Source organism: Squalius cephalus (assembly GCF_949319135.1).
Source record: "Squalius cephalus genome assembly, chromosome: 17".
NCBI lineage: Eukaryota > Metazoa > Chordata > Actinopteri > Cypriniformes > Leuciscidae > Squalius > Squalius cephalus.
The window spans coordinates 19824796-19837436 of record NC_137138.1 but is presented as its reverse complement, the minus strand read 5'-3'; the positions used below and the strand labels follow the sequence as shown (position 1 = coordinate 19837436).

The following is a 12641-nucleotide window of genomic DNA, read 5'->3' as shown; positions in this document are numbered from 1 at the left end:
CTCAGATCACTGAACTTGGATTAGTCGTCTCAGAACGTCTGAGAAAGATCAGCACCAATTAAGTCCCTTTTTCTACCTGAGCGAGGCACTCTACCCAACAGGGTCAACTTTTACAGTTACACAACTTCCGGAATAAAAGAAAACAATTAAAGGATGGTCTAACTTGAATTCCAAGACTTTAGCTCATGTAATCTTAGGGCGATTGGACAGAGTAGTGTCTAGAAACACTGTAGTGATAAAAAAACAAAACTAAATGCAGCAGGAATGATCTGACACTGTGAACCTATAACACTTCCTCTGATCATACAAAAGGAAGCATTAACTGTGCTAAGTTAGGGATGCGGACAGAGTAGCAATCTACTTGTAAGGGCCACCATTTAGTTGAGAATGGGTTCAAGCAGACATTTTCACATGCCTAATTCTTCATGAAAGCTATTCAAGCTCAATAAAAATTCCACTCTGAGAGCATTTGCTGTTATGTTTACAGGGATCTTTAACAGCAGACAGTGACCAAGAATAACTCAGTTCAAGGCAAACTGAAATATTGTGGCCACTTAAGAACCCATAAAACCTTTTCCTACAAATCTCTGTCATCCGTTTTCATTATAATAAAGGTATGATGATATGACAAGATCAAAAGACTGGTTACATAGGGGCAAACATTAGATACTTAACATGAAAACCGTTCAATTCAATCCCCTTCTCTTGCCTTCTCAACAAAAATAAATTAGTCCTGGTTGCCTGGCTGACATTTTTCTGTTTCACTCTGAAAGCTGACTGGGTACAGCAAAGTTTGAGATGTGTCAGAAGGGGTACAGGGCCAACTCGGTTGCCTGTTTTGCCTACCTTACCAAGACATATCACCTCACGTCTCAAACTGAGTTAGCAAGGCTCGGACCTCAGGAGTGAGCTGCTTGGCAGCCTTGGCAGCCTCAGTGATGGCTTTACGATACAGGCCCTTTCTCTTCTTGTCAAAGCGAGACTGGAAGTTTTCTAGAAACGGGGCAAGCTGAGTAATGGCCAGGAAGGAAGTGGTGGGCGACCCAAACCAAGAGACCCGGGCCTCCTGCCTGACTAAGAGCCCATTATCTTTGCGACTCACTGTGATGGCTAGGATGCGGGCGGGCCACCAGGGGAAGCCAAGGATTTTGGCCCAAACAATGTCCCCAACACAAATTGTCCTGCCATCCAGGGTAACGCACTTTGTGACGTTTTTGGAAAAGACGGTAGCTTTGAGGGATTTACTGCGCTTTTTGTCGTCCTTAGGAGCAGAGGGAGAGGCAGAGGCAAAAGCAGAGGATGTGCCAGGGGCAGGGGCCGAACGCAAATCACCAGGAGGGGGGAAATCAAACGTTTCGGTAGAGCTACACTCGGAGTTTGATGACTTTAAGTCATCTGCACTATCGATGCTGCACATGGATGTACTAGAGGAGTCGGGCTGGCTGGGGTTAAGGGTCATGTAGACCACTAGGTTACCAGCCTTGCTCCCACGCGTCTCCCGCTTTTCCTCCCGCCCCTCCTGTTCCTCTGTCTCAGCCTGGGATTCCCTGTATTCTGGAGCTGGGAGGGGATCGGGTTGGGCCTGGTTGAGAGGGGACTCAATCGGTTTGTCTGGCCTCTGGGGCTCTACAGCTGTGGTGACTTGGCTAGCAGAGCAGGAGGAGGAGGAGGAGGAGCGTGTGGAGGTGCAGCGGGGTACGGCTGGCTTAGGCAGTGGTAAACGGCCCCCTCCCGGCACTTTCTCCAAGCAAGGCGGCTTACATGAGGAAGAATCGTTCTCTTCATTACGGTACCTTTGGGGCTTGATGCGCATCCTGGGCGGCAGGGGGTTGGAACCTCGACCTCCACTAATCTGCTGCAGTCGCCGGGTGAAGTGGACCTTCTGGTGGGCTTCCTGGAGGGCTGCGGCCCTGGTTATGGCCTTGGTGTTTCCGCTACTGCCTGTGACTGTCTCTTTCTGTCTTCTCTGAGCCTTGGCCATCTTCAGCACCTCTCGTACTTTGGAGTGGTCAACATTTTTGCTCTGAAGCACTTTTTTGGCATTGAGCTGCACTCGAGAGTTGGCCGAGGACGCTGTTGTAGTGGACACCCCCTTTACCATTTTGTTCCCTGCAGCTGCACCTTTGACCTGACTATGGCCCAGAGAAGAGGCGGTGGATGATGACACCCGTATGGCTGAACCCTGCCGTTTGGGCCCATCAGTACTACGGCCCTTCTCTTCAGAACGTGGATCACTACGGGGCCGCTTACCAGCAGCTGCCGTCACGTTGTCATTACGCCGTCTTTTGGCATCGTCACTCCGGCAGTCGGAAATGGGGCCTCTGCGTGTCTCACGCTTGTCCCCTTGCACCACAGCCCCTTTACATTTATCACACAGAACTTGTCTTGGTCGGAGCTTGATGGCATTCATTATAGAAGTGGGCTCCTCTCGATACAGCCTACGCTTGGGCCGCTTAATTTTGCGGGGTAGAGGCTGAGGTAACGACTGGTTGTAGGTGTCCCTGATGAACAATGGAGGTGGATAAGGGGCCCCCTCCTGAAACAAAGGAGGTGGTTTTGAGGTCCATGGGTTAGGTTGAGGGTTGGGACAGGTCTGGGGTGCTGCAGGAGTCTCAGCAGGGTCTTTCAGAGGGGCATCCGGGGCATCCACAGGGTCCTTAATTGGGGCATTACTAGTTCCTTGAGCAACACCCTTATCCGTCTCTGACTGGAATGCTTCCGTCTTCAGCTGCATAGATTCTGGCTTGTCCTTATACTCTCTCTTGGGGAACACAGTTATAGGAATCCCATAAGGTCCAAACCTGAGGTACAGAGGATGAGAAAAGACACTAAGGTTAAACTGAACAGAACAGTGAATCTAATCCAACTAATCCCTGTTTCCTCAAATCTAAACACAAATATCAAGATACTGGATTACTACTAATAGATTATGTTAATAATAGATTACTAATAGATACTAATATGCAACAACAAAATGTAGCAGCGTTGTTTGTTCAGTCATAGAACTGAAGAGTTACTCTGAGGTCTGAAAGCATTACATTCATAGCCTAGCCTTCCTTTGTAATTTTGCAGTTAAATCATTATTTTGCAACAACAAAAAAAAAAAGTTAAGCATCAGTCACACTATTGTAACTGGTTTCATTTAAATTATATCTTCACAAGACTTGGATTAAAACCACTGACTTGATTCAAATGGATTTCAGTTTTGGTAACCTGGACTTTCAATAGAGGGACAGAAACCTTTTAGGTTTATATATCAAGTCTGTATTTATGACTACACAAGGGAAGAATGATGATTAACTGTCAAAGTAGAAGTACAGCAACAGATAAAATGCAACTCTGGGCCAAGAAGAACTTACTCTGCAGAATATGAATTATTAATTTTTATTGTAGAGTAAAGTACTAACCATACAGCTTATTTCAGAAGTGAATCGCCACCTGTCTATCTGTATCACTACGTAAAAAAGGTACAATGAATCTGTCAAAATGCAAGTGATTTTGATAGTGTGGTGTAGAATAAGAGAGTGTAAAAAACTGTGACAACGAAGTAGCCTACTCTCCCTTAAAAAAAATGGGTTGAGTCTGTGATCTGTTGAATGTCAGAGGAATATACATTGTTCCTGACTTGCAACTGAAACTGGGAATGGCCTAACATTGAAAAATGCAAATTAAGAAAGAACTCAAGAGCGTAAGCTAAAAATAAACTGGACAGTATGTCTGGCAAAACACTTCAACGCCATGACACTGACTGTGTTCAAGTTCAGTTGATGTACTGCAGCTGTTACGTCACAGAGGAAAAGTGGGACCTTCAGAAGGAAATTATTCCACACCCAGGACATTAGTTGTTTTTAAACCAATTAAAGAATGAATATCCATCTATGTCCATCTTGTCACCACTCCAAAACATGAGCAATTACACTGAAACCATTTAAGACTAAATGGAAATTGAAGAGAGGAAGTTTGAGTTTTTCCACACTCTCACAGATGGCCCTACTCACAGGAAGCATGAAATTAGCTGAGCTAGTGACACTTTCTCAATTAAGAACATATTTTTGCTTCTGTTTGAGATTTAGAGCTGTAACACGTTTCATCATTAACATGTTAGAACACAAAATACCAATGCTGGGGGCCTTAAATGAATACAAAGACTTTAAGTTAAGCTTCAATAGCAGCATCTGTGACATGCTGTGAAGTACAGAACATCATTTAATTTCATCCCACAGTCTGTACAAATAAAAAAACAAGCATGTACAATGGAGGTCTTAAGCTTAACTTTTAAATCCAGAATATTACTTTAAAATAGTGGTCTGCCATGTCAGGGTTCCCCAAACACCCCTGGGAGTTTGTGAGGGAACTAAAGCGGGTTTGTGAGTTGGTGGAATGATAATTAATTACAGTTAAATCAAGTAATTGTATTTCTATAGCACCTTTCTAGAGCTTTACATCTAAATATAAAAAGGAAATCAAAATAAGAGTGATGGACATTAAAACCAGAATCAGATAAAAGAGTGATATAATGATTTACTAATGCTAATCAAATGCTAATGATTTAATTAAACAACTGTATAGTCTGATGCGCTGCGTGTTTCAAAGTGAAGGGTGGGCAGCTCGTGCTCTGGTGTTTTCAGCAGCTCAGATCAGCTTGGTTCACAGCTAACTTGCATTAGTGTATGCAACGTGCACTTGGTTTACTTTATTTATATACTCACATAATATCCAATATGTTTGAGGACAGAAGTTTAAAGCATTTCACTAGTGTTTCCCCCAAATATAAAAGCTTGAGGGTTTTAACTTTTGAATGTGAAGAATTTAATACAGGGGCGCCCAATCCTGGAGATTTACCTACCTGCAGAGTTCAGATCCAACCCTGATCCAACTCACCTTTCTGAAATTATCAAGAGCTCCTGAAGATCTTAATTAGCTGCTTCAGTTGTGTTTGATCAGGTTTGGAGCTGAACTTTTGCAGGAAGGTAGATCTCCAGGAACAGGATTGCACAACCCTGATTTAAGACATAAATATTATTGAAACTTGTAGTGTAAAATTATTGTCCCAATTAAAGCCATATTTTTTTTTTTACAGTACAATTGTAATTCACACAGTAATATTTTTTTCTGTCTTTGTTTTTAGTTGCAGTTAAAACAGTATTATTATTATTCTCAAATACCAGTGTGGATATGTGTATTGAGACACCATCAACTTAGAGTCTTGTGTCCACTTTAAAGTCCATATACAAAGTCAAAATAAATAAATTAGTAAAAAAAAAAAAAGATTAAATAGTTAATCCATTTACTTGCATGTCATGTGACCACTAACCAAATTCATAGAACTGTGAACATGCGAATGAGTCATTAAATTATTGAAATATTAACTTGAAATCTCAGGGTGTACTTTAAGTAAATATTTTACGCCTAAGGGGTTCAGCTGAGAAATCATTTGAATAATTCCTGGTCTATGTCAGCTGTGTTAGAATAAAGATGATGGGCATTTTCACAGCAAATCTTGCTTTTAACAAATCCTGGCCTGTGTAATTAATTGGTTAACTTATATGGTCTATCAGCATAGAGAAATCTTCCATAATTTCCAGCTGATGTAATAATCACTTCCTAACAATGTTGCTGGACAGGTTCTTCAAGACACCTTCCCTACACAGTAACATCACAACATTTCATGTTGACTTATCTAAAGTGAGAACTGAACTGAGAGACTGGAGATCCCACTGCAGGCCACATGGATGGCACTATAAACTGGGCTCAGCTATGAGTCATATCTGACACTGAGAGAAAACCTGTGAACAAGGGTGTTGAGACAGACAAACTGTGGGAGCAGTTTGTAGGGTGTTAATCACCAGCATAACACTGTTTTCCCCCTTGGTTTTTATGTTCTTGTGTCTACTGTGGGAAAGCATATTTATTAAAATGTTTAATATAGGTTTACATTGAATTTAGCATGTTAAGGTTAGGTATAAATTATGATTATCAGAGTTTTCTAGCAAAAGACTCTGGTCAGTCCTGTTTTACTGAAACTCTTGGAGTTTGTGTTTTAGCAAGAAAGTCTAGCCAGTCCTGTACTCGGGTCTCAGTGTTTGAATAGATATGCTGAGTGGATTAGGGTGGGCAATGCTCCCAGTCTAGAACCGGTTCCTAAACCTGTCTTTTTCGGTTCCTGCCCCTAAATGTATATAAACTGTAAGAGAACATTTCACGTCAGACTTGGTGACTCCAGCTACCGACAGCTCGTGTTCTCAATAAAGAATCCTGCTGAAGAAACAACCAAGTCTCCTGGTCTTTCGATTCTAGGCTACGCTCACACTGCGAGTCTTAGTGCTCAATTCCGATTTATTGCTCAGATCCAATTTTTTGTGTTTTTTAAATGTGGCCAATATCAGATTCCAGTGTGAACAGATAATGGTCCTGAGCTGACCCGCAAGCGCAAAAGAATGAGAAAAAGATGACACACAGCACGTTGTCATACAGAAGTAAACATGGAGGGCATTTAAGTAAGTGATTACGTGTTTATTTACAGTGTGATCTGCCGCGGAAACCAGGCAATATAAAAAACAAAGACGAGGATGCGAAAAAAGAGAGAAGAGTTTTTAAACATGTATAATACGAGCCTTCGTGTTTTGCTTGTATATAGAGCCGTCACTGTAATACTTGTGAGTTCTGACACATCACTGTCCTTCACTGACTACCTTTCACAGCTGTCTTGATAACTTCGAGTATGTATAATCTTTGAAGTGACAACGATGAGCACAGAATTGTGACGAATGTTGCACTAGTGACGTAAAAATCGCATGAATTCCGATATGACTGTTCAGACCTGTCTCGGATGTAGGCCTAGTATCACATATGGAAGTGGCACAAATCAGAATTGAAAAGATCAGATTCCATGTGGTTTGTGCTGGTCAGCCTGTCATGAGAAAAACAGATCAGTCACATATGAGCAAAAAACATTTTTTGGGATTTTGGGCCACATACGGATTTGGGCCACATTTACCTGCAGTCTGAACATAGCCTTAGTGACTTAGCTGAATATGGGTAGCTGACATGAATATTTGAGTAGTGATAGTAGTGTCATGCAATAAGACTTCAACACTGTTTTTGTTTATTCTTGTATAATGTCATTTTTATGCATTGGAATACTTCAATTGATTTTACTATCGTCATTTATACATAAAAAGGTTGATTAAAATAGTATTTAAAAAAAAAATTAAACTTTGCCAGTCACACCAGCCGCAATTAATAATTTCCCTTTAACATATGTACAATAGTAAATGATACAGTTTATTTATAAACAAACATTTTAGGAGAATAAAATGAGTAAAACTATGAAAAAGGACAGATAAAAACAATAACTTGCACGCTTAACCTACACTCAAGCTATACTGACAGTTTGCTTTAAACGATAATGATAATTTATAACCTAAAACGTAATGAAGACGCTCTTCACTCTTTACTTTTTGACAGCTAAGTTACATAGGAAAGCCAACTTTGGGAACTATGCCGAATGTAAAAGTGGACAGTAAAATTTCTTTGCGCAAAATAGTGTTTACCTTTTTGAAAGGTCCATGAGTACCCCGGAGAAGATCTTCTCGCCTAAGCGAAACGACACCACGAGCGCATCGTCGATGATGTGATCCAGCGAGACTCGAACCTCGGACCCGAGCACCAGGCGCTCCGCCGTGTCGGCCTCCGCCGCACACAGAACCGGGGCTTTCGATTCCGACTCCCTCTCGGGTTCGCTGAGGTCCGTTTTGAAGCTCTGATGATGATGAGGATGATGAAGAGGATGCGAGCGCACTTCTTCTGATTCTACCGATGAGATGAGCGACTGATTCACTAACGTTACCGCTGGAAGTCCCGGAGAGTCCTTGCTGGAAACAGTAGAAAAGTCACTAATGCAGCTCTGACCCACCGATTCTCCAAGCGAGGTCTCCTCTGCATTGGACAGACAGTCCAGGTGATCTGAGGGGTGCGGGATGTCATGAAAAGCATCCTCGTGAGATTTGAGTTCCGACCCGAGAGCATCGTATGCGGGTTCGGGCTCCGGTTCAGGCTGCGTGAAGCCTATGAGTTCACACTCCAGATCGGTAACGTTAGGGTGGCTTGACACGGGATTGGAGTCGTATTCGACAGCCAGAGACAGTCCGGTTTCAGGCTCCGACGGAACCTGAGAGGGAAGGGAATGCAAGAAGACCACGGAGTGCTGGGAGTCTGAGATGGAGCTGGGGAGCAAAAGGCAGGGGCTGGATTCGAGAGGACTGACCTCGTTTGCAGCCTCCACCTTCGGCGAGAAGGAGCCCTCGTAATCAGAAACGCCTGTACACCTGTAGTCCATATGCACGGGCTGCTCGGCAGTGTCCAAGCGGCCCCAGGAACCCCCCGTTTCGGTGCTCTCACCGTCCGCATGGGCAGCGAGGGCTTTTCCCGCGGCTTGAAGGTCCGGCCTTCTGATTTCCAGTTGGACCTGGCTGCATTCCTGAACTGCATCCACATCCTCGGGTGGGTGACAAAGCTCCATTTTCGGGACGGGGTGTGCCTCTAGGTCGACCACATGCTCTCCTGGCTCGGGTTCGTATTCCACCCCGTCCCCCGCTGTTGTTGATGCCGCAGCAGCTCCTGGCTCCGCAGCCACGGCCGCCATTTTCTTTCCGCTTTGCAACTACTACTTGGCCCTCTCCTCCTGATAAGATTAGAGCCCGCCCACTTACAACTACTGACACTTTCCATTAGCTGCTTCAACGTGCGGTTGTTATTGATTGGCTCAAGGTCGTGTCGTTCAAAGGAAATCCCTGGAAACATTATTGTGATTGGCTAATATTATGTCAATATACTTTATTATGAGGATACAACTTTGGTACCACCAGGGGCGATGTCGAGTTGTATATATGTCAGGGTTTGTTGGTGTGGTCCATTTGTTATTATTCTAAAAACAGTGCTGTTTGATTTTGGTAACATTTTAACTTTCGAGCAATTTCTGAATATCCATATCTTTCCAGTTCCATCAAAGAAATATACTACCTTGATAAAAGCTATGCCAGCAGGTTTAACCCAATTAAGCAAAAATCACCTTAAGTCCAGCAAAGGTAACAGTGTTTATCCGGCTTTACGCTTAGGTGGTGCTGACCTTTTTTTAGATGACAAATAGACAAATTCTCAAAATCTTTCAAATGAAGAGAAAGATTACTCCAAGAGTTAAATTCTATTGGGGTTCTTTCTTTTGTAACAAATGTAAATTGGAGAAAGGCATGGCTTTTGCCAAGTAAATGTTCTGTAGGCCTATGCAACAAAAGTAAGGAAATTCATTATAAAATCCTTCATAAAATCTATCCTGTTTTTAAATATTCTGATATTGATGAAACTTGCTCTTTTTGTGGTTTTGTTGAAGAAACAGCCTCTCATTTATTTTGTAATTGTAGTATAACCAATAAATTTTGCCCTGATTTAAGTTTATGTTTTTAGCCCTACTAATGTCACATTCATCCTTAAAGAGGTTATCTTTTATTATGAAAACCCATGCAAAGCTGCCATCCCTTGAATATGTTGTTAACCTCTATATCTTGTATGCAAAATTCTTAAAAATGGCTTAAGTCTCCTTTACGTTTTCCTCTTTTTCTTGCTGAATTTAACTCTTTTATTTCATCCCTTAGACTCATAAATAACAAAAAAGTGATTTGATTAGGATGATTTATTCAAATAAATTATTTAACATTATTGTGCTTTTCTTTTCTTTTGACTTTTTTCTTTTCTTTCAGAGTAATTTTTTGATGTACGCAAATCTAGGATGTTTATTTATTTTTATTTTTTGTTGTTGTTATTGTTCATTGAAAGAGATACAACCACGCTTCATTTTCCTGATCATGTATAAGTTCTGCAATAAAAAAAATAAAAATAACAGTGCTGTTATTGCAAGCCAGTGTTGTTGTCGTTAACTAAAAGTAAAACTACTAACAATCGTTTTCGGTAATTTAAATAAATTCTAAATTAAATCAAATATAGACTTAATGTTAGAGTATCCAGAAAATAAGAAATGTGGCCTCGACAACCATCTGAAAAAAAAAAAGTTGAAGGACTAAAATGAATTACTAAATATATAAAAATTATGCAAGCAAAATGACTCAAACTTTACACTAAAGTTAAAATGAAAACTGAAAATGTAAAAAGTATCAGGCTATTAATAAATAGCCTATAGTCTATAAATAATATAGCCTAAATAATAATAAAATAACACTGTTGCCAAAATGCTGAACAAATCAGCATAATAACAGTGTCATCTGAGGGAAACACCCTCAGAAAATCAGATTTATTCACATTTTTATAAAATTAGTTTTATTCAAAATTGTTCATGGAATTTATATCATTTCACTTGTAAATGAATTTGGTGAGCTATAGGGTGGTTCTGTTTCGCAATAAAACACGGGTATACACCAGTGTTCAGTGCTCAGAAGCTAACGTTTGCATATTTGATAAGCTCATCTAAACCAGCGGCTACATTTCATTGTAATGACCTACTGATCATCAGTGCACTGACCTTTCACCTTTCATTATGGTAAGATAAACCTCAGTAGTGTTAGGAGTCAATACAGTGAATTCATTTTTTGTTTGTGTGTGTGTGTGTGTGTTTAGATTTTCAGTGGAGTTAGCTTTCAGGGCTATATACTAATATATGCCATCAGATATGAATTATCAAATACTAATTATTTGATAATTGTTCTGATTTCATAAAGAAAGATTGTAGGCAAACAGATTTCTTTGCTGAAGTGATTTGTCTCCATATATTGTTTCAACATGACACATTTATTGTCAAACTATGAGACATTTCAACAAGAAAGGAAGTCAGGGCTTGACATTAACTTTTTTGCTCACCACCAGCCACTGTGACTAGTGGTTTCCAAAAGTTACTAGCCACTCTGCATTTTCACTGGCCACACTTTTGACATCGATACCATGGGGGAAAACTGCCAATAATTTTATATTAGGGATATTATAGGGATATTAGCAGGGATATTAGGCTGACACACAGACCTATTCTGCCCTACAAAGGCAAAAGACCTTAAGTCGCTAGAGTGTGGAACTGAGAAAAATGACTTTAAAGATTTTTAGTTGTCCCGCCAAATTAATTATAGGTAGGACACTGGAAATCTGGCAAATAGATGTTTTAGTAATGGAAATTATATACATAAAAAATCTTGAGCTCAAACTTGACTTTTGACCACTATTTTAAAGTTACTGTACTCTGCCTTTGTATTGTCAGCAAAAAGTGAGAAGTCATGCCAAGGCAAAAGGCAGTAACTTCCACATTATCAATATTTAGTTGCTGATCACCATTAACAAAATCATTATAGTAACACCTGTATAAAATCTAGTGATCATGGCATTTATTTTGTATGATTTACAATTATTTATAGCCATCTACTTATTGCTATCCTGTGCTTTGGTTGCATTCTGATGGCATTATTAATACATTTGACATGACAAAATACCTATTAGTCCAGCGTTGACTCGATCGACCGCGTTTAGGGCGGGGCTGAAGGCGAAGTTTTGGCACTCTGCCAGCTAGTTTGCCAAGCTTTAATTCTTGGTTGTATTCATCTGATACGGCAATGTGTAACGTTTTTCTGTCAACTCTGCATAATCCTTCGCGATCGATATCGCACGTTTGTCGATGGAGCAGACCATACTAAATGTTCTGACCGCTCTGAGAACATCAGAAGTTAGAGCGACTGATGGCAGCTGTACAAAGTACACAGGCTACACCGTAATTTAAATTTTAATGGACATTAAAACAAAGGCAGATAACCGTACAATCTGGTAGGTAGCATTATTTGATTGAACACCGGCACAGTAACTTCATATTGACGCGCGGCTAAACAAAGGCAGAGCACCGTAACTCGTAATTTGAGCGCTCCAAAACAAAGCCAAAGAGCGGTAACTGATGTTACGGTGTTCTGCCTTGGTTTCTCATGGGCTTTTGGAAGTTACTGTTAAGACAAATCATTATTTTCTCGAAAAAAAAACGGAATTGATTCAAGATACTTATCCACATGATAAAGAAGGTCTTGAATGTGCCAAAAATATAAATAACTCATTTTCGACCAAAAACGAAGTTACGGTCTTTTGCCTTTGCACGGCAGTATTATACTGTTACACATGTTTTCTTTCTCAACTGTTTACATTCACTTAAAACATAACTGACTGTGTCCATGTGAATACTTGCCAAGACAGCATTTTGACATTATTTTGTGTGTGTTTGACTGTTTAAGAGTTTTTAGTTCGGAGAGGCGGATATATGTGCGTGCATTTTGGGGGTGAGCACAAAATCTGCGGGAAAGAGTAAAATTATGCACAATATGGGCAATACCATGCTGAAATTCAAGCCCTGTATCACCAACAATATTCATCCAGAGCAAATGAAACGAGTGAGTGAAGGGGAGGAGGGCTTGTGTGTCAACTCAAGAGAAAACGCACCTGGTTTTGTGAATCTATTCTGCGGAAAATGAGTATTTAAGCGTTTCAGATATTTCAGTATCAATATGTATTGAAAAATCAATATTTTTGACAACTATTGCACATTTTTTTTCAAAAAGAATTATAAAAAAATTCTGAAGCCAATGCTGAAATCCACCCGCATTTGTCAGGTT

At 40.6% G+C, this 12641-nt stretch overlaps 1 protein-coding gene across 1 annotated transcript; it reads right to left on the bottom strand.

The window, feature by feature from the left end:
• Positions 1-744: 744 nt before the first annotated feature.
• On the bottom strand, positions 745-9869 carry pwwp2a (PWWP domain containing 2A). Its single transcript, XM_079846726.1, has 2 exons — positions 7554-9869; positions 745-2801 (listed from the first exon to the last, which is right to left on the bottom strand). The coding sequence occupies exons 1-2, from the start codon at positions 8642-8644 to the stop codon at positions 866-868; spliced, it is 3027 nt and encodes a 1008-aa protein (XP_079702852.1). The 5' UTR covers positions 8645-9869; the 3' UTR covers positions 745-865.
• Between the last annotated feature and the right edge of the window lie 2772 nt (positions 9870-12641).